Source organism: Mobula hypostoma, chromosome 19, assembly GCF_963921235.1.
Source record: "Mobula hypostoma chromosome 19, sMobHyp1.1, whole genome shotgun sequence".
NCBI lineage: Eukaryota > Metazoa > Chordata > Chondrichthyes > Myliobatiformes > Myliobatidae > Mobula > Mobula hypostoma.
This window is the reverse complement of record NC_086115.1, coordinates 59,891,091-59,918,108: the sequence shown is the minus strand read 5'-3', so window position 1 is coordinate 59,918,108 and position 27,018 is coordinate 59,891,091. Positions and strand designations below refer to the sequence as shown.

General features: G+C 41.5%; 1 protein-coding gene across 8 annotated transcripts in view; it reads left to right on the top strand.

The window, feature by feature from the left end:
- ablim1b (actin binding LIM protein 1b) overlaps window positions 1-27,018 on the top strand; it is a 406,574-nt gene that overhangs the window by 165,503 nt on the left and 214,053 nt on the right. For 7 of the 8 annotated variants that reach the window (XM_063072015.1, XM_063072012.1, XM_063072014.1 and 4 more), the window contains exon 2: window positions 3,355-3,489. In XM_063072015.1, coding sequence (XP_062928085.1) covers window positions 3,355-3,489 — 135 coding nt within the window. Of the gene's footprint in view, window positions 1-3,354; window positions 3,490-8,385; window positions 8,599-27,018 lie in introns of those variants that run through there. The other variant, XM_063072018.1, reaches the window with a different exon arrangement.

Genomic DNA, 27,018 nt, shown 5'->3' with positions numbered 1-27,018 from the left:
ACTCCATTTTTGCATGTGTACAAGATGCTGTGGGACTCGAGGCATGCACCTTTGCTTGGACTGCCTGTTTCCAATTTGCCTTTCACCTTTTTAATCCTAGTTCTTTGCAAATATCTCCTTAAACAATACCTTTTCAATAATTACTCTGCATTCTTGGTCTACACAGTAGAATTTTGGATCAGGTAACTGAGTTACGGGCATGATTCAGAATCAGGTTTAGTATCACTGGGCTGTGTGTGTGTGTGTGTGTGTGCCCTTAACTCCCGGTGGAACCATCATGACAAGCGTGTCTTGGGCATCTGAAACCTGGCGGAGCCCATCCCTCTCCAGGTTTATCGAGTTGTTAGCCTCCAGGCACGGATGGAGAGCGTGCAAGGGAGCCGGCCGGATTCGAACTCGGGACCTCTCGCCCCGAAGTCCAGCGCTGATACCACTACGCCATCAGCGTATGTCGTGAAATTTGTTCTTTTGTGGCAGCAGTATATTGGGATACAGAGTAGTAAAAAATATAAATTACATTAATTATATTAAATAAGTAGTGCAGATAGAGAGGAACAATGATAGTGAGGTAGTGTTCATGGGTTCATTGTCCATTCAGAAATCTGATGGCAGAGGGGAAGAAGCTGTTCCTCAATCACTGAGTCAGACTCCTGTACCTCCTCCCTGATGGTAGCAAGGGGAAGAGGACATGTCCTGGGTGATGGGGTCCTCAATGATTAATGTGGCCATTACAGAGGTGTCACCTTTTGAAGGTGTCCTGAATGCCGGGGAGGCTAGTGTCCATGATGGACTGACTTGAGTTTACAACTTTCTGCAGCTTTTTCAATCCTGCGCATTAGCTCCTCCATACCAGTTAACGTGATCTTCACATTGCTTCTGTAGAAATTTCCGAGTGTCTTTTCATGCCAGAACAAAACTACATGAAGGGAACACTGGAGGTTCCAGAAACCTTTACAATCAGCATAGACCTATGCACAACCCAAATGCATATGGAATTTTTTTGTTAATTAATCCGTGCACACTTTCTAGTTTTAACATTAGCCACAGAGCTGCATAACTTTTGCAAACGGATAAGTGCTTTCATTTTACAAAGATCTGTATAGAAGAGTTAAATCAGAAAATGTTCTCTGTTTGCACTCTTCTTTGAGGTAATGCAGAGATAAATATATATGATGGACCCCTGTGTATTTGTCCTAAAATATAGGCAAAAAGTCCAGAGTATAGTTAGATAATGTGTTTTTAGAGCTTTGGTCAGCTGTTTCTAGCCATTAATGACCTGTTTGTCACTGGGCAAGAACTGGCATTCCTTGTGTTTTAGACATTGTGTTTCACATGTAAGCAAACTGATATATGACTCTCTCCTCCAGGCATTCTTGCAGTCTTGGACAAACTATAAATATCTCTTGGTTTGATGTTACATCTCAATTAACGTGAAATAGTCCTGCACAAGTGCAGAACTTGCAGCATGCCTGACCTCTGAGTTAAATATTAATCATTTATTTATTTATTCAGCAATACAGCTCGGAGTAGGCCCTTCCAGCCCTGTGCAACCCCCCAACCACGATTCACCCGAACCTAATCACGGGACAGTTTGCAATGACCCGTGGGGGGCTTATACAGTGCCTCTTTGGACTGTGGGAGGAAACTGCAGCACCAGGGGAAAATCCACACGTTCCATGGGGAGGACATACAGAGACTCCCGACAGAACGGCGCCGGAATTGAACTCTGAACTCCAGAAAGCCCCATGCTGTAATTGTGTCGCACTGACAGCTCTGCTCCCGTGGTGCCTAGTTTAAATTTGACTTGGTTGTGGTAATCTATTGGCTTTGTTATTGGATGAAGAACTTGCAATGCCACAGGGAAAACTGTGAACGTTTAACTCAACTCAATAAATCAGGTAAATTGTTTGCTGATATGCGATAATAACCAGAAAGCTGTGCTGTGGCATTGTTGGAAAGACCTGATGTCCTCGTGCCCCTTAGGGAGGGGAGCCTGTCACTACTTGGCCTGACGATGCTAAGAAATTGACTGTTTATTGTTTTTGAGGGCAGCCAGGAATGGCTCATGCAGTACAAGCCCTGGTTACAAATAAAATCCTGTACGAATATTGGGTAAGGAGTCTTTATATGCGATTTAGCTTAATGTATTGACATTTTTTTCCTGTACTCTGTATTCTTGTAAATATATAAATTAATAAAAATATTGAAAGAGAAAAAATCTTCCCAGTTCTGCTCCTAGCATTTCTCGGTTTCATTTTATATTTGTAAGTTAGATTTACCTTCCTGTCCAATAAAAGATGAGATTCGTTAGGAAAATCATAAGCAATGCTTTCTCCTGTGAGCTTATTCAGTTTAGATGGTCTTCAAGGGTCTTTACTTTGAAATCCTGTGATGATTTGAAAGTTTGAGTGATGCATCTGTGAAATACCAAACACAATATGATCAGTTAAACTTATTTCCGTTTCCGGTAATTGGGTCCTCAGTTAATTGGAGCGGTCGCGTATTTGGGACAAGAACAAAAACCAAATTGAGAAAGCAGCCGGGGTTCCCTTCGTTTATCTGGGAGACTATGCTGCTTAATTATGACAGGAGACTGGTGCTGAACAATTTCTAACTAACGTTAGTCATGTGTACATGAGTGGCTGATCGACATTACACCATGCTTAGAACAATCAGTTTTTAAATGGCGTCAGGTGCATGTTTTACTATTGGAAAAAGCAGTGATTATTGTCACTGATAGTTGTTGAGAAATAAGCAGTAAGACAATTTGAAACTGTTTTGCTCACTCCGATTTCAAACATTCAAACATTCCCAGAAAGAGCCAGGAGTGAAAATGAAACTATTTCATTACTTCAAGTTAGGTTTTATGAAGAATTTGAAGGTATCTTGAATGTTACAATTAAAATAAAGATTTGGAGGATGCAATCATTGACAGCATTGTATGAAGACAGTCCATTATGTGCACTAGGTGTCTGCGCTGATTTTGTTCATTTACAGTCAATCAAAAGAACACGGTACATGAACTTCTCCGATAATTCTTAGGAGCTAATACACATTTTTATACTGTAGCGATATCGGAAGTGTTCTAATTTGTTCTGTATTTCATTGAAATACATAAATTTTTAGTTAGTTAATCTGGAGTTTGTATTGTTTATTCTTTTAAAACTACTGTACTTCCGTGAAACTTCGGCAAATTGGGCAGCTGCTTAATTGGCCCATCCCACTGTTTCCTAACTAACTGTGTGTGTGTGTGTGTGTGTGTGTGTAATTAGATATGCTGGAAACACAAATAAATGTTGAATTTTAAGAATTGTGGACCCAGAGAGATGATATTTTCCCTTCTGTTCTCTGCAGTGGCTCACCCTCAGGATCCACACCAGCCGACAGAGAAGCTGGCCATCCGCTGCTTCAAGTGTGGAGATCCATGTAAAGGACAAGTGTTGCGTGTCCAGTCCAGGCACTTCCACCTTAAATGCTTCACCTGCAAAGGTAGGGCGACTGTAACTGCTTTTGGTCTCTTTTGTATTTATCTGGTTTTTCTTTCACCTTTCTAAAAATGAGCAGGTGCCGGGTCAGAGTAAGTGGTTTATATTTTGCAGGCAAAGCCACTTTCTGATCACTATGGTTATTAGTTCTTAGACAGCACTGACGTTGTATTTCTCAGACCCATGATGTGACCCAAGAAGTGCGTATATCTTTATAGAAGTGATGGGTACCCTGTTTGTATTAAGGAAGTTGTTTTGGATAAAGAATGGAACTGGATCCTGAACCAATAAGTCAGATTGGTTTTAAGCTGTTTCTAGTTCACCATTTTCATTTGCTTATGAAAGGAAAATCATCTGTCCTTGATGTTGATGAGAGACTGTAGGAGCCATGTATCTGTTCTCTATCTGCATTATATTCTGTGTTGTGCGTTTATTATGGTATCTAGTCACACAGTTGGAGGCACGGTAGTAGTGAAGGGAATGAGTTGTGTAATCATGCTTTGTTCTGGGCAGTTTGGAAACTGTGGGCTGACAGATGTCGTATCTTTTGCCGACCGCTGAATGACGATTAATTGCTCTTAGCTTACACTTGGGTATGCTTAAGTTACATTGCTTCAGGATTGTATATTTGCTAATTGTCAGTAAAGGATTCAACTTTTGGATGCAATCATTTGCCGGAGTGGAGGGCATAAAAAATCCGTAGGGTTACCGGCAGTGGCAAATGTTTTAGTTCACCTTGGCTGGTACAGAGACCTTTGGCCTTGTCTTCAGCTCATCTTCAGACATTGAGTTCTATCTAAATAATAGTTCTCCATTGAAAAGCATATTGGTACATACTGCACCAGTGCCCTCATACCCATTCATTCCTAAAGACTAATTCCTTCCTTACGGTATGCACTGGCAAACATGCAAAAATATGTTTCAGGCTGACTCAGAGAATGCGCAGATTCTTGAAAATTACACTGGTGATTCCAGAAGATATGGTTTATGGGAAAGAAAAAGTGTTGTATTATCCCTGACAAAGTTAAAAGAGCTTCCCAAACCTCCTTCCTACAACAGATGGTGTTGCTCTGGCAGGCACACGTCTTCCTCCATCCCTCTGTTAAATACATTCCTAAGGAAGTAGTTTGTCCATGGGAATTAGCACCATTTGGGATGGGAGCAATGGAGCTTGGTAAGTTCCATGATCCTTTCCGTCTCTTTTGTTGAGGTAGAAAAATTCAGCAAATCCTTTATAACTGATGTTCTCAGAGAATTTATAGAATATTTACAGTAAATCATTGAAATGTTCCAGAAGCCTCCAGTGATAAATGAACAATAAACAGTGGTGGTCCTTTAAGCTGAACTCAATTCCTCTGCAAATGGTCATTGACCTTTGATTCACTGAACAATGTTGAAGAAGAGTAATTAGATCAACCATGTACCAAAAGATATTTCTTAATGGCATCTGGCAGGGAGCTAGAAAGGGTTACTGATCCTCTGTGGCCATTCGGAGCAGAAGTTTCAATTCCTTTATCAAACTCATACCTGTCGCTAACTGTGGGATTAAATAGTATTCCAGTTATTTCTAACAATTGAGATAGCTGTCAAAATGTATGCCCTTAGCCCCTTTAAAGCCCTGTGATTTCTTTCAATCTCAAACAGAATGGCTTGCTACATCCCAAAGTCTTCTCAAGCTTATTGCAAAGTTATGAACGTCAGATTGCAGTGCTGAGGATGTCCATTACTGCATTAAGTAAGACTGTGAAGTTTTCATAATCTGGTTAAACTTCATTCCTGGAACTCTGCTGTTTTGATAACAATATAAGCCTCAGGAGAAGGCCTCAGCTAACACAGGCAGTAACCGTTGTGTGCTGATGCTGGTTGGGACTGCTCCTGAAGTCAGTGGAACTGAATCTCTTAAGTGGAGTGCAATACCCAGCTGACTCTCCCTGGTACCTATGCTTAGACAGGATATTGAAGACCAATTTCTACCCATGTATCACATTAGTGTTTTCATGTGGATTTCACGTGAAAAAGAAGTTCATTGAAACTGTTCTAATTTAATGAAACAGTCTCTGAAATGCCTCATTAACTAAGCCGGAGACCTTCCCCATTGTAGCGACCAGCTGCTAGTATCTTGGTGCCTTATTTCTATCGATTAATTGTTATTTGCCAGTATTTCAATCAGTACTTGAAAAAAATTCACTTCTGGAAAACTTGGAGAAGTGTCACAGTTGACTATAACTTAGAAACAGCGAGTTGTTGGCCTCCCCTCTTGCTGTGCCAGGGGCGATATCTCCCTCTCTCCCCTCATTAGTGAGGGATATTGAAGTGTTGGGATGGACAGTAGTTTTTGATGGACCCTAGATCATGGTCTCTGCATTGTGCGTGGGTGGGGGGGGGTGATGCTTTTGCCGGAGTGTGGAGGGGAGGGGTTGATACTTTTGCTGTTGCTTGTGCATAGGAGGGGGAAGGGGTGGGCTTTGGGCTTCTAACATTTTTCTTTCACTTATCCTTTGGGGATTTTTCACTCTGTTTTGTGGATGTCTGTGAAGAATAAGGATCTCAGGTTGTATACTGCATACATTCTCTAATATTAAATTGAACCATAGAACCCTGAAGCTGTAGGTTGGGAAAACAATGCTCAGCAACGTTGGAAGTGCTAATTGTACATTTTCGAACCCTTCTCCAAGAACTTTGAATAAATTCTCGAAATCTTAATTAACGGAATATGGATATTGCCAAGATTACAATCAGATTTTCCGCTCTATACCTGATGCCTTAAATATTTCTTTCTCCATGATTTTCCAGCATCCTGTGATGACTTCAAAAATAAATCGAAGGAGATGGCAACTACTAATTAAAATAGTAATTGCTAATTCTTCAAAAGCAGAAAGATAAATACTTGAAAAATAAATGCAGAAGAGCTTTGATATGAAAACATAGTACATTGAGGACTGATGAATGCTTTTACTTATTCTTTTCCCTCTGGTGATCTGTTTGTAAATTATCAGCATCTAAAAGATTAATTTGCAGTTCACATCTGGGGGTAATTACAGAATTTTCCTTCGTCTCTTTGTGAGTCTCTCAACTGCACTTTTTGGGGCTGATTGAAAATGACCCTGGCCCAGGAACACCGAGAGGTGTTGATGTAGATTTACCATCCCACTGGAGCTCGGAAGCAGTGGAGCAACATGTATGCTCTCTGTGATTCCATTAGCATCTGAGGCACCCATAACTTGGAGACTGCGGGGTAGCCACCTTCCATGTTGTCAGATGTGGCATTAAATATTTAAGTGGAGGAGGTCCAGAGCAGGAGAATGTACAGTATCTGCCCAGGGATCAGTTATTTCCACATCCTTAGCCCTCATGACCTCATAGTTCTCCCATTCTTTGTCTGTGGACTCCAGAAAAATGTTCAGCAAGGATAATTGTTCCTGGTGTTGACAACAGTAAACTATCCTATATGGTAGAAAAATGGAGTGCTCACTTTTATAGGGTAAAATAATTAAGTGTTATGACTGTTGCTCAGTTTGTCTTAGCAACCATTCAGCTATGGAAATGCAAGAAACTGTAGATCAGGGGCTCTTAAACTTTTTTTATACAATTGACTGCTTTGGGAGCCTGGTGAGCCTGTGGACCCCTTCTCAGAATAATCTATTTAAACAAATAAAATAAAATACATAGAAACCAATTCTATTGATATACAGTTATCAAAATATTAAAAAGACAGATTTTTTGATACTGTATAGTAATATATGCATCTTTATTAATACATTTAATAACAAGATTTATAGAACCCTGAGGAGTCTATAGAACCCCAGTTAAGAACCCATGCTCTAGATGCTGGGATTTGGATCAGCAATCTGTTGGAGGAACTGTGTTCCGTTCTGGTCTCCTTACTTGAAGAAGGATATACTGGCTTTGGAGGCAGTGCAGAGGAGGTTCACCAGGTTGATTCCAGAGACGAGGGGTTTGTTAAACCATTAACCCATGAAAGCTGAGCATCATCTTAACTTATTTCCAAAGCATAGCAGTGGCTTTTTGTCTCCGTGTTTAACTGATGTTGTTTGGTGAGAGGATGGAAGAGTTACTTAGATAAAACACAAGCCATCTAACTGGCTCAGTATGTTCCCAGGTGATGTCGTTAGGTCCTTCTGTTTTGCCTCATTTTCTTGTGCTCTTCAACAACTTAACATAAAATTACATTGTTATCTAATGTTGGTCTTAACTGATGTTGCAAACGGAAACCAATCTTTGCTACCTTGGAGCTGCTTTGGCATCTAAACTGTCCGAGGAATAATTACCTCAGAAAAAATTATTCTTTGAGGTACAGTGTAGAATAGGCCCTTCCAGCTCTTTGAACTGTGCTGCCCATCAACTCCTGATTTAACTCTAGCCTAATTGTGGGACAATTTATAATGACCAGTTAACCTACCAACCGCACATCTTTGGAACGTGGGAGGAAGCTGGAGAACCCAGAGGAAATTCACACGGTCACAGGGAGCACATACGCACTCCTTACAGACGTAGGCAGGAAGTAAAATGATATATACTTCTGGAAGTAAAGCTGCTGATTCTGGACAATGATTTGGCAGTGTTTTTATAATGAGAATTAAGACTTGGATTGAAGTCTTTCTCAAGGAGGGCATGAAGGCAAAAATATATTGTGACCAGGAATGGTCAAACTCTTGAGTTTGTGTAATGTTCTAGTTAAGAATTTTACCGATTATGCTGTAGGTATTTCATATTAGCAGGTCTTTAAGAGCAGTCTGTTTTACTTTTAGCTTGTTTTGTTTTGAGCTAAAGATAAGAAGCTATGTTGTTCAACTTAGGAATGTTGTGTTAGCCAATCAGGATGGTGGAATTGGGAGAAGGTCCTAGAGAACACTGGGCAGAGAGGTTTTTATGACAGACACTGGTGTGGGTTAAAGTCTTTTTGGCCTGAGCTGGGAGAAGACAGGAGGGAAGATGGCTGAGGATGCTGTTCCTTTTGCACAAAGTGCTTTGTGCAGATGAATAACTTCAAGGAGGAAGAACCAATACATGCATGGGGTAGCCTGTTTGTTCGAGGTGGATTTTGAACGACATTTGGAACGTAGTGTGTGCATGCAGACTGTGGGTCCATTGCGTGAGTTAAAAACAACTTTAAGATGAGATCCAACTTATGTGCACTTAGTTTACCGTAATGAGCCCGTTTTCCTTTCTTTTTAATCAATCATTTGATAAAGCTGAAATTTATAAAGATTCTTTCTTTATAATTGTATGCAGTGTAAGATTTGTTATTTCTTGCCAGTGGCTAATTGCATGCGGCCAGTACTCACACAGTATTCGCTCAAATTGAGGTGCGGATGCTCAAAATTTTCCAGCTCTCCTGGTCTGGTGGGACCAAGTCATATAGACCCTAGATCAAATATGATGACAGAATATAGTATTAATGGTAAGACTCTTGGCAGTGTGGAGGATCAGAGGGATCTTGGGGTCCAAGTCCATAGGATGCTCAAAGCGGCTGCGCAGGTTGACCCTGTGGTTAAGAAGGCGTACGGTGTATTGGCTTTCATCAATTGTGGAATTGAATTTAGGAGCCGAGAGGTAATGTTGCAGCTATATAGGACCCTGGTCAGACTCCACTTGGAGTACTGTGCTTGGTTCTAGTTGCCTCACTACAGGAAGGATGTGGAAGCCATAGAAAGGTGCAGAGGAGATTTACAAGGATGTTGCCTGGATTGGGGAACATGCCTTATGAGAATAGCTTGAGTGAACTCGGCCTTTTTCCCTTGGAGCGACGGAGGATGAGAGGTGACCTGATAGAGGTGTATAAGATGATGAGAGGCATTGATCATGTGGATAGTCAGAGGCTTTTTCCCAGGGCTGAAATGGTTGCCACAAGAGGATACAGGTTTAAGGTGCTGGGGAGTAGGTACAGAGGAGATGTCAGGGGTAAGTTTTTTACTCAGAGAGTGGTGAGTGCGTGGAATAGGCTGCCGGCAGCGGTGGTGGAGGTGGATATGATAGAGTCTTTTAAGAGACTTTTAGATAGGTACATGGAGGTTAGTAAAATAGAGGGATATAGGTAAGCCTAGTAATTTCTAAGGTAGAGACATGTTCAGCACAACTTTGTGGGCCGAAGGTCCAGTATTGTGCTGCCGGTTTTCTGTGTTTCTAGATGTATGGAGTTTGAGAAAGATGGTTTTCTCACTGCTGTCCATGGCTTGTTAGCAAGAGGCTAACCAGCCGTGTTCCAGAGACAACTGCTTAAAGGTTTTTATTTGGATTTTTCTCCTCTCCCACCAAGGGGGAAACCAATTAACTCTCTTTTTTTGCACATTATGCATTAATACTCTCTGCTTGCTCCTCTCACCAGGTGATCAATGAAATCTGGTAAGCATTTATTTCTTGTCAGTTTGTATGCAGTGAAGCAAATTTTAAGCCACCAATTTACGGAACGATCCACATGGGTGGCTGTTGACTTTCTGTCTCAGTACTTGATTTATGTCGTAGTTCCATGCTTATTGCAAGAGAAACAACTTATGTGTCTATAGAAAGTTTTGAAGCAACTTTTATGCATGTATTATAACTGTGTAGAGATGTGTAGAGAATTTGTAACCCTGTCTTAATTAAAAGTGACAAAACATGATGGAAGGCTAAAATAATATGATTTTGACTAGGATATAACAACTCATTAGCTTTCCATCTACAGAAGAAAATCATTTCATTTGATAGCCTTTGAATTTGGATGACTGGCTCCTGATACAGTCATATGGAGAATGAATTGTTCAAATGATGAATGGGACCAAGAAAGGAATAATTGGTTTGTTAGTGGATCAATAAGAATTTCATGATGATCATTGAGAAACTCTCATCCATCCTAGCCCATTCATAGGAAAATCTATAGGAACAAGAAGAAACCATTCAACACCTTGTGTATGTTTCTTGGGACTTCCAATATCTGCAGATCTGCTCGTTTGTGATTCAACACCTTAAGACTGCTGTACCCACCAATGAAACTAACCAAATTACTTCCTTGCCGGTTTGTGATTCATACCGGAATTGATTGTGGTTCACTGCCGAACAACAAACACAGGACAATACCATAACAGACAACACAATAACAACCAACAATTTACAAGGCAATAGTGCAAACAGTCATGAGCAATCAACAGTTAGCGGTACAGTCACATGTGCAAATGTCAATAATCAAACTGAAATAAATGTGAACATGTGAACAGACTGAATAGAACAAAGAGAGCAGGATAGATCATTCAACACATGCTGTGTGGGGACAGCTAGGGTATTACATCTGAATGAGTTTCATTGAGAAGCTGGATAGCTACAGAAAAGAAGCTTCAGAGATAACATGTGGTCCTGGTGGTGGTGGACTTGTAGTGTCTCTCTGCTGGTAATTTGGTGAATAAGTGACTGTTAGAGTGGGTGGAATCAGCAGTTACTTTCCAGCTCTTTTTGTCACTCTGGCAACAAGCAGGTTTTTAATATTGGCAGCCGATGTCCAATGCTCTTCTCTGCTGAGTGGACCACTTTCAGCACCTGGTCTTGGAGAGGGAGCAGGCGGCAGAAAACCCAACTGTGGTAGAAGTGGTTAGAACAAACGTCATGCTTGTTATGTTATCTCCACTTTAGTCTTGAAATTATCACAAGTCTGCTTAATTTTCTTCATAACAGTTTAATTTAAGAGGCATCGTATCAAACTGGAGAAAGCATTATGGGATTTTAAGAATAAGTTAACTATGTACAGTATCAGTAAGTTTAAGCCGCAGTTTTCAGCTAAACTTTTGATAGGCTAATTGGCCACTTAAATTGCTCTTGGTGTGTAGCTGAATGTAGAATATGTTGGGGTAAGGGGAAGTTTTTAATTTATTGAGATACAGTGTGGCATATTCCCTTCTGACTCTTCAAGTTGTGCCTCCCAACAACCCCCGATTTAACCCTATCCTAATGATAGGACAATTTACAATGACCAGTTAACCTACCAGCTGGTATGCGTTTGGACTGTGGGAGGAAACCAGAGCACGTGGAAGAAGCCCACGTGGTCACGGAGAAAACGTGCAAACCCCTGACAGACAGTGGCGGGAATTGACCTGGTGTTGCTGGTACATACTGCAAAGCATTGCGCTCACCACTACACTGCTGTGCAGTCCCATGTAGAAGAATTCTGCTTGGTTCTGTTCAGATCATGATTTCTCTCTTCTGTAATAACTCTGGACAACAAAGATATTGCTTCCTTATTACTCTTGAGTGTATTTTATGGATTTTGAGCCGCTGATCATGAAAATCACTATGAAATTTCTCTGTCATGCACAATTTATTTAAAATCACCTCAATTTACTATTTTACTTCATAATTCAGCTCAGAATAACTGATGCCAAGATTAAGGCAGCTTTTTTTTTTGTTGGTTTGCAAATCAAACTGGTCATCAATGACAGGCAATTCGAAGAACTTATAGTAGGACTGGAGAAAATTGCATAGAAGGCATTTTAGGAGGTTGAAAATTTTCTTGGTAACTATAGAGCTTTGAGCATACAAAACCATAAAGTGCAACATGTCACGAAAGATTCATTTTCTGCATTCATAGTTAGACTTCTTCCTTGTAAATCTTGGCACTGTCAGTGGCAAGCATGGTGAAAGATTTCACCGGGATTGCAGTCATGGAGAAACAATTCCAGGGCAACTGGCATCCATCAATGTTGGCTGATTATTGTTTGACACTTAAGCAAGAAGCTTCAGGCACTGAGTACAAATGAAAATTGTCAACAAGACATTTTTAGCTTAGTTGAACTATTATGCAATTAAACACATGATATTCAATAAAAATTAGTTTCTTGTCTCTCCAAGTTCCTGCATGACATAAGTAGTCTGTAATTATATTTGTGTTCGGCCTCAAGCGGACTATCCTAAACAAAAAAAAATTCTGAGGAAGCAGCACTTTTGAAAAAAATTTGTTGTCCAATGGAGCAAGTGAATAGATGGTGAATAAAATTTGGATGAATGTAGGATCAGCATGAACAGATGGCTGGTATGAACTCAATGGGCCATTTTCATTCTTTAAGGCTGAGATAATTTCCCATGCTTTTGTTTTTTTTTTAGCCTAAATAATAGATCGTTACAGCCCATAAATCCTTTCTTTGCTTCCTATTATATCGTTGATTCAGTTTGACAAAGGTACATTTATTCCATGGCTTGTGAAATGATAACCAATCTATAGAACTTTAAAGTAACCCATAATACAATATCGTAGGTGTGAGACCATTGTCAAGAAGCTCAAAATGATTGCCAAACAAGTACCTCACATTTGACATCAAATTAATTCAGAATTCAGAATCTGGTTTATTATCTCTGACATACGTCATGAAGCCTGTTGTTTTGCAGCAGCAATACAGTGCAAAACATAAAATTATTGTGACAAAATAAATAATTCAAAAGAAAAGAAATGAGCTAGTGTTCATGGGTTCATGAACCATTCAGAAATCTGATGGTAGAGGGGAAGAAGCCGTTTTCAAAATGTTGAGTATTGGCTTTTCAGACTCCAGTTCCTACTCACTGATGCTAATTAAACAAAAAGAGCGTGTTGCAGATGGTGAGGGTCTTTAATAATGGATGCTGCTTGCTTAAGATCAGACAGCCATTTGGCCCATTAAGTCTGGTCTGCCATTTCATCATGGCTGATCTATTTCCCTCTCAGCCCCAATCTCCTGCCTTCTCCCCGTATCCCTTCATAGCCTGATCAATCAAGAATCTATCAAACTCTCTCCCTTTAAATATACTCAATGACTTGGCCTCCACAGCCGCCAGTGGCAATGATTCACCACTCCCTGGCTAAGGAAACTCCTCCTCCTCTCCGTTCTAAATGGATGTACCTCTATTCTGAGGCTGTTCCCTCTGGTCTTAGACTCCCCCACTAGAGGAAACATCCTCTCTATCGAGGTCTTTCAACAGTCGATAGGTTTTGATGAGGTCACTCCTCTCTCTTCTGAATTTCCAGTGAGTGTAAGCCCAGAGCCATCAATCATTCCTCATGTAATAAGCCTTTCAATCTCAGAATCATTTTTATGAACCTCCTTTGAACCCTCTGCACATCATTTCTGAGATACTGTAAGGGTCCGCAATTGTTCACGATATTCCAAGTGAGGCCTCGCCAGTGCTTTATAAAGTCTCAATATTACATCCTCAACATTAAGGCACTGCCTTTTGAAGAATTAAAGTTGTTTAAGGTTGTTCCCATGATGTTACTGTCTGAGTCTACACTCCTCTGCAGCCTCTTGTGATCCAGGCCAGTTTAAAGTTTTTAAAGTCACTGCATGCTTTCTGTTGATAAAGCTAAATGCCTGAGACAAAATTGCATTATCTTTCATCATTCAAGAGCAGGACCTTAAATAGGTGGACATAATAGTGCTCAATAGTGGATATTTATAAATGTTCAAAGTGACACTTTAAAGCTTTGTTGAATATGTTGTTATCTAATTACGCTCACTGTGCCTACCATTAATAATCTTCCTGCAATGCGCTCTTTTATGAACTCAGATAGCCAGAAGATCTGAAGTACAAGCAGCAGCATCTAGACCCAGTGGGTTAGTGAGACGTAACCTTGCAAAGAGAACTGTTGACCTTGTCCTCCTTCTGAAGGGCTGCTCTTCTGTATCAGAACAATGTTGAGTAGTACCAGTGTTCTGATGCCAAAATAATCTCCAAAGAAGCTGTTTTTATTGTGGCTGAGTGTGTGGAGCTGTCTGCCAGCACTCACAATACTCTCATTCTGAAGATTGGAGCTCTGCCAACCAGCATCTAAGAAAAATAAGTTAGTCAGTGGGGCTAGCGTGACAGTTTGGGGCATCGAAGTTCGGAGTTCAATCTAGCCCTGTCCGTAAGGAGTTTGCATGTCTTCCCCATGAATGTGTGGGTTTCCTCCCACGCTTGAAGGACCTACTGGTTAGCAGGTTAACTGGTCATTGTAAGTTGCCCTGTGATTAGCTTTAGGGTTAAATGGACAGGTTGCTGGGCAGTGTGGCGCGCTGGGCCAGCGGGGCCTGCTCTGCACTGTATCTCCGAGTAAGTAAAATAAAACTTAACCCAATTACGGAATCTTGGATCTTGTCCATTGCAGTGTGAGCTGTCAAAGGAAGCTGACTTTGCAATCATGCCACTGCATGTTGGGATGCCATAACCCAATGTTTACACGGAGGGAGCATGTCAGCAGCACTGATGGGAGACAAATAATGAAATGCTTTGTCTTTCTCCAATGGAGAGCTAGTCACATTGCTTAATCTATTGCTGTATACATGGCAGATAGGCACTTGATGCTATGATATGTTCAAACTGTGATTTTGTTTCTCCTCTTATTATTATAATTGGGTGGCGGAGTGCAGATCCATCTCTACCAAAGGAGGTGTAAGGCACTCCTTCCCTCTGCTGGCCTGCAGGTCATCCTTCGACAAGGTGCAGCACCTGCTTTGACACCCTTGATCAGAGTCACATGAAGCCACAGGAGCAGTGGTGGATGGTCGTACAAGCAGCTGATGCATATGATAAGTCCTGGTTATGTGACCACTATCAGCAGGCAGAAAATCTCCGAAGAGTATTGTTAATGATTGGGGTCACGCATCTTGTAAAGTCACTGCGCAGAAGAAGGCAATGGCAAACTACTTCTGTAGAAAAAATTAGCAATGACAAGCTTGGTCATGGAAAGGCCATGATCACCTACATCATATGGCATGGCACATAACGAACAAACAATTATTATTGTTCTCAGCTGCCACTGCCCTGTCTCATTGTGGGCAGCACACAGTGGCATGGAGATGAGCATGTGTCAGACCCAATTGCAATTACAGTAGTTCTCCTGATTCACTTGGAGGAACTATTGCAGGTTTATAAAACTCTGGCAGGACCTCACTTGAAATATTGTGTTCAGTTCTTATTATTTTTTGGGGATTACAGTGTTCAGTGTAATATAGGGTTTATGATCCTGGTGTTTCAACAAATTCAAATAATGAATTTAATGACTTTTCAACATGAACTACTACATCATCAACATAAGTTTTCAACACAAATTTCCAAAGCAGCGACACCCACCATTGAGAACATCTACCATAAACGCTGCCTGTGCAGGGCGAAAAGCATTATCAAGGATGCATCTCGCCCTAACCATGGACTTTTTACTCTCCTCCCATCCGGTAGGCGCTACAGGAGCCTCCACTCCCGCACCAGAAGGCACAGGAAGAGCTTCTTCCCTGAGGCTGTGACCCTGCTGAACCTCACATCACAGCGCTAAGCAGTATTGCACCCATATTGTACTGTCTCAGTACTTATATATTTGTGTGCTGTAGCACTTACTTTTTATTCACAGTTATTTTGTAAATAACACTATTCTTTGCATTTCTGGTTAGATGCTAACTGCATTTCAATTGGCTTTGTATCTGTACTCAGCACAATGACAACAAAGTTGAATCTAATCTAATCTAACATAACAACTCCCTCAGACCATAAAATATTATATTTGGCAACACTAAGTTCTGTGGGTGCACAGCCATACAGTTAATGAAATGCTCCCGCGCACATAGCCTTTGTGGCCATGCAGCTGGAATAAAGACAGATGAGAAAAAGTTTACAAAACATGAAAGATTTTCTTTGTTGAACTGTATTTCATGATACCCTTCAATTAATAAATGAAATCAAAAGTGTGTGATTGTTCAATTTTCATAGTATGCATATTACAAAAACAAATTTAAAGTGCCATGCAGCTTTCAGGCTGTGCAAAAGTTTCCTTTGCAGAGCAATGGTTGGTCTGCGCAGCTGTAAAAAAAAGAGGAAATGTTGTTTGGAGAGTAATTCTCTTGTGTTCATTCACTATTGGTTGTTGGCTGTTGTAGCCGTTCGGAGCTCTAGTAGTTTAGCCCTGCAGCATGGAAGGATGTGGAATCTTTAGAGAGGGTGCAGGGGAGATTTATCAAGAAGCTGCCTGGATTAGAGAGCAACACACATCAAAGTTGCTGGTGAACGCAGCAGGCCAGGCAGCATCTGTAGGAAGAGGTGCAGTCGACGTTTCAGGCTGAGACCCTTCGTCAGGACTAACTGAAGGAAGAGTGAGTAAGGGATTTGAAAGCTGGAGGGGGAGGGGGAGATCCAAAATGATAGGAAAAGACAGGAGGGGGAGGGATAGAGCCAAGAGCTGGACAGGTGATAGGCAAAAGGGGATACGAGAGGATCATGGGGCAGGAGGTCTGGGAAGAAAGACGGCGGGGGGGGGGAGACCCAGAGGATGGGCAAGAGGTATATTCAGAGGGACAGAGGGAGAAAAAGGAGAGTGAGAGAAAGAATGTGTGCATAAAAATAAGTAACAGATGGGGTACGAGGGGGAGGTGGGGCCTTAGCGGAAGTTAGAGAAGTCGATGTTCATGCCATCAGGTTGGAGGCTACCCAGACGGAATATAAGGTGTTGTTCCTCCAACCTGAGTGTGGCTTCATCTTTACAGTAGAGGAGGCCGTGGATAGACATGTCAGAATGGGAATGGGATGTGGAATTAAAATGTGTGGCCACTGGGAGATCCTGCTTTCTCTGGCGGACAGGCGTAGATGTTCAGCAAAGCGGTCTTCCAGTCTGCGTCGGGTCTCGCCAATATATAAAAGGCCACATCGGGAGCACCGGACGCAGTATATCACCCCAGTCGACTCACAGGTGAAGTGTTGCCTCACCTGGAAGGACTGTCCCGTTGGAGGTGGCGGAAGTTACGGAGAATAATATTGCAGGGGGGGGGAGGGAAAGATGTGCTTAGTGGTGGGATCCCGTTGGAGGTGGCGGAAGTTACGGAGAATAATATGTTGTATAATATGTTACCAACATATTATTCTCCGTAACTTCCGCCACCTCCAACGGGATCCCACCACTAAGCACATCTTTCCCTCCCCCCCCCGCATTCCGCAGGGATCGCTCCCTACGCAACTCCCTTGTCCATTCGTCCCCCCCCATCCCTCCCCACTGATCTCCCTCCTGGCACTTATCCGTGTAAGCGGAACAAGTGCTACACATGCCCTTACACTTCCTCCCTTACCACCATTCAAGGCCCCAAACAGTCCTTTCAGGTGAGGCAACACTTCACCTGTGAGTCGACTGGGGTGATATACTGCATCCGGTGCTCCCGATGTGGCCTTTTATATATTGGCGAGACCCGACGCAGACTGGAAGACCGCTTTGCTGAACATCTACGCTCTGTCCGCCAGAGAAAGCAGGATCTCCCAGTGGCCACACATTTTAATTCCACATCCCATTCCCATTCTGACATGTCTATCCACGGCCTCCTCTGCTGTAAAGATGAAGCCACACTCAGGTTGGAGGAACAACACCTTATATTCCGTCTGGGTAGCCTCCAACCTGATGGCATGAACATCGACTTCTCTAACTTCCGCTAAGGCCCCACCTCCCCCTCGTACCCCATCTGTTACTTATTTTTATGCACACATTCTTTCTCTCACTCTCCTTTTTCTCCCTCTGTCCCTCTGAATATACCTCTTGCCCATCCTCTGGGTCCCCCCCCCCCTTGTCTTTCTTCCCGGACCTCCTGTTCCATGATCCTCTCGTATCCCCTTTTGCCTATCACCTGTCCAGCTCTTGGCTCCATCCCTCCCCCTCCTGTCTTCTCCTATCATTTTGGATCTCCCCCTCCCCCTCCTACTTTCAAATCCCTTACTCACTCTTCCTTCAGTTAGTCCTGATGAAGGGTCTCGGCCTGAAACGTCGACTGCACCTCTTCCTACAGATGCTGCCTGGCCTGCTGCGTTCACCAGCAACTTTGATGTGTGTTGCTTGAATTTCCAGCATCTGCAGAATTCCTGTTGTCTGGATTAGAGAGCATGTTTTTTGTGGTTAGGTTGAATGAGCTAGAGCATTTCCCTTTGGTGAGAAGCAGGATGAGAGGTGACTTGACAGAGGTGTATAAGATTATGAGAGGCATAGATCGAGTGGATAACCAGAGACATTATTCCAGGGCAGGAATGGCTAATGCAAGGGGGCATAACTTCAGGGTGTTGGGAGAAAAGTACAGAGAGATGTCAGAAGTAAATCTTTTACACAGAAGGTGATGGGTGCGTATAGCACACTGCCAAGGGTGACGGTACAGATGGATAGATTAGGGGCATTTAAGAGACTGTTAGATAGGTACCCGGATGAAAAGAAAATGAGAGATATGTGAGAGGGAAGGGTAAGATTGATATTGAAGTTGGCTGAAGGGCTGGTACTGAGCTGTAATGTCCTATGAAGCTGGAGCTTAATCATGTTATATGGAAACTCTGTACTATTTCTGCATTGTGTTGAATTGTCATCCATATTTAACCTTTTCCATTGCTGCTATTGTGGGAAGAACACAGCTTCTTTAGGCTTGTTATCATGCTGATAATATTTAAATCTTGAAGTCATCACCTTCCACAGTTCATTTAGTGTCTGCTGGTAAAACTGTCATTTCAGTAGACTGAGCAGACAGTGTTTTATTTATTTAGTGATTCACCGTGGAGTCAGTTGCTCCAGAGTTTCAGCCCGCACCATCCAGCATCCCCTGACAACCCCAATTCAACCGTGACCTAATCACAGGACAATCTGTAATGGCCAGTTAGCCTACCCTTTAGCACGTCTTTAGACCGTGCGAGGATACTGGGGGACCTGGAGAAAGTCCACAAACTCCGTTGGGAGAACGTACGGGGACTCCTTACAGAAGACACTGGGATTGAACTCTGAATTCTGATGCCCCTGAGCTGTAATAACATCACACTAGCCAGTACACTCCCATGGCACCCCAAATGTTGGCCCAGAACTGCTCTCCTTTTGTGGGTCTGTCAATCTTTCACCTGAGTAACTGCTTCCTGCAAAAGCTGGTGGACCTTGGAGATATTCAGCATTGAAGAAAGCTTTTGGCCTATCAAGTCCACACTAATCAAGAATCTATTGACACTAATCACACACTGATTTCCATTTATTTTCCTCTCCAGGTACCACTCACTAGGTGACATTTGCAGTAACCAAGTAATCAAAACAATTTACCCATTATTGAGGAGGAAACTGAAGAATCTGGGTGAAACCTGTGGGGTCACAAGGATCTGTGTGAAACTCCACACAGACGGCACTGAGGTTCAGGGTTGAAACCTGATATCTGGAGGTGTGAGGCAACAGGTCCGTTAGTCATTGTGCCATCTTCAGATGCTTCCCTCATCACTTCTGTGGTCTTCAGTCTTCTGGAGGAACTTAGTGGTACGAGAAATATCTGTGGGAGGACAGGAATTGTTGACAGTTTAGGTCTCTACTCTGCACCAGTGTGCATCGACATTCATCCTGTTACACAATCTTGACATGAAACGTCAACAGCTTATTTCCTTTCTCAGATGCTGCTCGACCTGTAGAGATCCCCTAGTCGGGAGCTTGTTGTTCCAGATTCCAGTGTCTGCAATTGGCCAATCATGTAGCAGCAATTCAGTGCATAAAAAGCATGCAGACATGGTCAAGATGTTCAGTTTTTATTCAGACTAAGCATCAGAATGGGGAAGAAATTTGATCTAAGTGACTTTGACTATGGAATGATTGTTGATGCCAGATAGGGAAGTTTGAAAAATCCCAGGAGATCAGAAACTGTTGATCTGCTGGGATTTCCACACACAATTGTCTCTAGACTTTACAGAGAATGGTGTGTAAAACAAAAAAAAATCCAGTGAGCAGCAGTTCTGTGGGCGAAAACTCCTTGTTAATGAGAGAGGTCAGAGGAGGATGGCCAGACCGATTCAAGCTGTCAGGGAGGTGACAGCAACTTAAGTAACCACACATTACCACAGTGGTGTGCAGAAGAGCATCTCTGAATGCACAGTGCATCGAGCCTTGAAGTGGATAGTCTACAGCCGCAGAAGACCACGGACATTCACTCAGTGGCCATTTAGTGTACATACTATTGCACAGAACCTGTCCTGCATCTCAGTGGCAAAAAAGTCAGAACCATGACTGAACAGTAGAGTAGAAAAGTTTAATTCCTAATAACAGGTCGTTTACTCAAACAATGGGTAACAAAAGCCATGGTGTAAATTGTGACTATGTTCTATTTGTCTTGGTTATTTCATAATGTCATCTAACAACATACCTGAGATGCACCATTGGATATTTACACAAGTTACTTCCTGAACTTCCTGTTCTGGTGATATTTCTCACTCTTTCTGCTTGTCATGTACAGAATGACCTTTGATGAGGACATGACTGTGTTTTTGTACTGACTTGTCCAAATCATCAGGTGAACACCAGTAACTGAATGATACCTGTGAGTATCTGTTCCACCGGGAAAGCTGGAGCTCGATAGTGGTCCGTGTTTCCTCATTCTGAACCAGATATTTCTCAGGCCGGTGGTGTACTACTTCAGTAATCCTTTGACCAAATGCTTCTGCTTTACTCTTGAGAATTTCCCACATTACGACAATGACTTCAGATGGTACTTTGCGATGTGTTGGAGTCGCAAGGTTTCTTTGCCACCAATTTGTACACATGCAAGTCTGATGAGGAATTCCTTTGCTTCAGAGCATGCATTGATTAAGATCTACTTCAAAATGATCATCTTTCACGTAATCTCAGTACTTTAGTTTGGATTCTATCTGGTCCGACACCCCAGGCTATATCCTGTACTCTCAGTTGCTGAAGTATGGCTTTAATGACTGTGGTGCTTCTCAGAAATAGCTAAGATAGGTTATCCACTTATGGATGAATGTGGTTGTGGATACTTCAATATTGCCTTTTGCTTTCATATTCAGGGTCAGCCATTGATATGTAGGTTAATTGGTCATTGAAAATTGCCCTATGATTAGATTAGGGTTGATCAGGTTTGGCGGGGATTGCTGGGGCAGCGTGGCTCGAAGAGGCTAGAAAGGCCCAACATGTGCTGTATCACTAAATAAAGTCTTAGTAAAGACTATACTATATATTTTTAAAATCTGTATTGTACCTTAGGATCAACAATGTATATCACATTACAAACAAGTGACTGTTCAGGCTTCCACACCAAAAAAAAAGCCTCTTGGACGCTGTTCTATAACCTTTATGGGTGAGATACAAGCAAGAAAGCTCTTGGCTGACAAGTATCAATGAATATAATGGTGGTTGTCCATCGTGTCCAATGATAACAGAAAGCATGTGTGGGAGAGTTTTTAAAGTAGTAAATCAGTTCCACTCTCTCGACCTCAGAAGTCTCGGTCCAGTGTTGTAAACAAGCGTCACAAATGGGGGACTTACTTAGTTGCAGCGGATGACCATGATCTCTTCTGTACCTCATCATCTCCTTCGCTGTCCATGAGTTGTTGCTGAACTGCCTTCCCGGTCTTTGGATCTCATGGGCCCAGTCCTCCAGAGCTGACGTGCTAGGACGGGCGCGCCCCTGTCTCGCTGGGGCTCTTACTGAATACAGTAATGTTACGAATACTGCTATAACTCTTCAGTTCACATAGAATGGTGAACTCAGGCCAAAGATTGGTCTAACAGGTGGAGAGAGATTCCCTTTTGTTCAAAATTTGGAATTTGAAATTTAGTTTGTGGATCCATCCAGATAGATAACAATGTCTTGAGCAACTTGTTCACATAAATTGCAAAATCAAATCGTACCTCTTGCAATCCAGCGGACAAAACTGAGACTGCCTTTCAAGGAAGAATTGTTTAATTAGTGCATTGCCGCAGTGTAAAATAAGATAGCCATAATTATGTTTTGTATAACTCAAAAACATAAAACTAATTGAAAGGAAAACATGGGAGCACAGGGATAACATGCATACTCTTCATTTTTACTTTTTGCAGGGTGCACATTTATGATGTGGTGGCGTGATGACGTATGCCATTCATGTACTTTTACATATAACTCATAATGAATTATGTAAAAAAACAGAATGCTTAATCAAACAATTATTTACAACGTTACTCGAATATTTCTGAAATATTAAATATACTGCTACAACGTTGAACAAACTTGTGCACAGATATCCTTTTGCCACCTATTTTGGAAAAGGCAGCCGAAGAATTTGTGATCTATTTGCCTTTTTTATTGGTGAATGAAAGTTTGGGCTTTAATTACTTTTATGAAGATGACTCATCACAGACTGATTATCCAAAGCACTTGGAGGCCACGTCATGCAGAGAGATGTTACGTTTCCCAGGTATTTCTGATTTCTCTCAAAGTTGGAGATGCTCTCCTGAGTGCTGCATTTTGGAAGCCTCAGCAAAGAGCAGAATTCCATGCCTGTGCAGATCAGAGAGAAAACGTTGCCTCAAAGGCAATGAATATGCAGATGATGCAAAGTGGTCATAAACCTTTTGACCCTACAGCATTCTCTTCAATTTGAATTCCACATGGAATCCTGAGCAGGGGATTAGTTAAGGTCAGCTCTTTTGGACTGTGATTGATTGGTGTACTAGGATAAGATCCGAAGATAAATGGTGACAATGGTCAGATTAAAAGAACTCTCTGAATAGTTGAAGCCAAGAAAAGGGATTGTAGGTGACACCCTCTCTACCACTGTTCACTCTAAGCTTCTGTGCACGTAGTTATTGATGCCATGCAGCTGGAATTTTTATTTATATAACATTAATATAATTTTGAAATGCTAATATAATTGTCAAATAACCTGTAATTGTGTTAATGAATATAATTCATACATTTTCTAAATAATATACAACATTTACTTTGAAGCATTTTAGAGCTTCAGTATATTTACACTGTCAGTGTTTTAAGGTACAACACTATTACAAATTGTAACAATAAACCCAGAATGGAAGTTGATACCTCATTCCTAATAAACAGCTGGCCTGCTGAACACTAACACATTTGGAATGAAATTAACCTAGACAGTATTTATAGACAATAAAGACAGATGAGAAATAATTTGTAATAAAGACAGATGAGAAATAATTTATGAAATGTAAAATATTTTTGTGTATTGTATATCATTACACCCTTCAATAAATAAAATCAAAAGTATGTATTTTTTCAATTTTTATTCTAAATATTCATAGTATTCTGCTCAGAGCAATGGTTGGTCTGCGCAGATGTGTTTATTAAAAATAGAGGGAAAGAGTAAGAAAAGGGGTTGAAGCTGTCACCCCTCCCCCACCCCCCAAGCAGTTAATGAAGTACTTTACCCAGAATTCCTTTGCTTTGCAAGTTTTGTTGGTGTCCCTAAAATTTTAAGCCCGCCCCCCCTCCCAATCACTGAGGACATGCCCTTTTCTCATTATTGCCATCAGGAAGGAGGTACAGGAGCCTGAAGACACATACATACTCAGTTCTTCCTCACAGGGGACCAACCTGTTCCTCTCTGCCATCAGATGTATACTGTGTGTGTGTGTGCGCGTGTGTGTGCACACACACGCGCACACACACTCTTTACATCATCTGAAAGAATAAAATAGGTTTTAAAGACATGACTGCCCAGAAGTAATATGGAATACAGTGAACAAAGCAGAATGAATTTCAGAGCTAGTATGTAGTACATGAACAACACTAAAAAGAATGCTTAAGTCTACTGATTCAGAATGGATTTCTAGCCTCTTTTTAAAATGATGAAACAAAATGCTCATTGTGCAGGTTGTGGGACATGACCATAAATCAGCTCATGGAAAACAAGTGCATTTAGATGAAGTCTGGAGTACGTCCTTGAACTATGCATATTTTGACTTACTTAGCCCATCACCCTACTGGGGCAAAGGCCACTGACAGTAGTTCAACAGAGTGCTCTGTCCTGGGCCAGTCTTTAAAATTGTCCCCAGGTTTAGCCCATCTTCTTGATGTCTCCTTTCCCCTCCCAACGATGATCTCTTTTGAGCTTCTGTAGCACTTTTTTTAAAAACGGGATGGGTTTCCTCGCTGAATGCTCAGTTCTTCTCCTTTCACAGCCAGAATTGGGGCCATCCATGGTGGAATTGTGCATTTTCTCTGGAAAGTATTAATCAACTGGCCATGTTACTACAAACGAAGCAAAGAGGAAAAAAATGTTGCAAATGTTTTATTTATTCCATTTAATCAAATGCATGTAATTATCATTTTGTTCAATCAGTGACACTTCCACTTCAGGTTGTTCATTAGTTCCATTTTGTATCAGAGAATGTATACAGTATACAACCTGAAATTCTTGTTCTTCGCAGACACCCATGAAAGCAGAAGAGTGCCCCAAAGAATGAGCGACAGTAGAAATGTTAGAACCCTAAAGCCCCCCACACCCACCCCCACGAACAAGCAGCAGCAGAGCATCAACCCTCCCACCCCCACTTACTTCAGCAAAAAGCATCATCACACTCCAAAGCCCACAAGAAAGACAACGATCTGCAGTACAACAAAACTGACAATTCGGCATACCACAGGCTCCCTCTGTCTCTAATAAAGGAACAGGGAGGTGTCACACAGCAAGAGGTGAGACTGATGATGGGAAAAAACACTAGTTGATTTACAGTGTGTATTGTAATGCAATTACAATAGAATTTTTAATGAATTTGTTAAAAATTGGAGAGTTGCATTGAGCCAATGGTGCTTTGAGCCACAAGCCTTGTATCTAGTTCTAGAGAAACATTACCACCATGATGGCAGAGTAATGGTTTATAGAAACTAATCTTGCATACTTAAATATGTGAATGGCCTACACTATGCATGCTTCCCCAATTCTCTTAACAAGATTTTGTTCTACTTTTGGAACATGCTGTAAGTTTAATTATGTGACTAACATCATTGCCATGTCAAATCCTCCTTGCTGACATTCTGAGAATCCCCATAATCAAATCTTTTATTTTCCAGGACCATAAATGTTTCATCCTCCTAGCTGACATTCTGAGAATCCCCGTATTCAAATCTTCTCTTTTCCAGGACCATAAATGTGCAGCTGACTCAGTCTCAGCTGCATTTGTCACCAGGGTGTTTCTATTTTTGACGCAGTTACCAAATCCTCAAAAGCTGATAAGGAGCCACGATTTCGGAAATAGCCACACTTATCCTAAAGATGTATAGGGCTTTGATAAGTGGGCATTGCTTCACTCAGCAGCTGTCAATATAATTAACAAGGACACTGGGAGTTCAATAAGGGCATGAATGCATTGTTTCACTGAGTCTTTGACTGTTCTGACCTGATCGGAGAGCCAGTCCAGCCACAGCGTTGCCAGTTTCTCAGTCTAAGTGGTACCAGTGTAAGAATTATTTAATTTGCATTCGTAGCATGATGTGATGATTCAGGAAGATCCCATTAATGGAATGAACATGCAGAGAGCCATGTCACTGTGGCCATTTGGCAATAGTCGGTGGAAAGTCCTCCATTCCAAAGGGGAATTCAGAATCCAAATCACTTTATTGCCACTTTGTGAAACATACCAGAATTGATTGTGGTTTGGTGCCAAGCATAAAACACAGGACGATACCATAACAGGCAACACAATAACAACCAACAGTTTACAAGCCCATAGTGCAAACAGCCATGATCAATCAACAATTAGCAGAATGGTCACATGCTCAAACGTCAATAATTCAACTTCAATGAATGTGAACATATGAACCTACTCAATGACCATCAACAGAACTAGGAGAGCAGGAAAGACCATTTAATGAATGCTGTGCTGGGACAGGTAGGGTATTACACATGAGTGCTTTGCTATCTGTGACATGGTCTCAGAAAGTGAGTGGGAGAGGCGCAGATAGTTCAGCAAATAAAAGATAAGTTGTGTAGTTTTAATTCAAAGCTTTGTGTCAAAACCATTAGACAATGGAATCTTGACAACCCAAATTCCAGATGTTATTGTGTTGAATTTGGCAGTTTTGAAGCTATTGCTTCATTATTGTGTATGGGGCAGTACTCTTTTTCCAGTAACTTACTGAAGATTTTATGAGTGCATTTTTCCAGTGATGACAGACCAGCTAGAATCCTTTATGATGATGTCATGCATAACCTGAATCTTTTCAATGGTGTTGATTTATTTATATTACAAGAAACAGTGGATACAGGGGAGTGAAGACTGAAATATTGTAGTGTTTATCGCTGGCAATAGACTATTTCAACCTCATTCACAGACCTGTTATTAATATTGTATGAACATATAGCATCTTTTATCCACTGTGTTACAGTATTTCCAAAAGCCATATTGATAGTTTATGAAACATGTCATTCATATTTGTCCTGAAGAAGGGTCTCAGCCTGAAACATTAACTGTTTAATCATTTGCATGGATGCTGCCTGACCTGCTGAGTTTCTCCAGCACTTTGTGTGTGTGTGTGTGTGTGTGTGTGTGTGTGTGTTGCTTCATACTTGCTTTTACTTTACTGGGGCAATTATTCAATTGTACCAGGTACCACTACTTGGACAGAGGAGCAGGGTACACATTCAGTGTTAAAAGCAAGGTGTTAGAGTGTGAGAATAAACTGGGTAATCTATTCATAGTGCTTCTCTGCTGAAGTAGTAGCTCTGTGCTTGAGATTCTCAACTCTTCTTCTAAAATGCTAGCGGCATTTAAAAAGAACCTGGCCTTTGCGATGGGACCTTCATATTGTAGCTTTAATTTTGGCCCTACTTC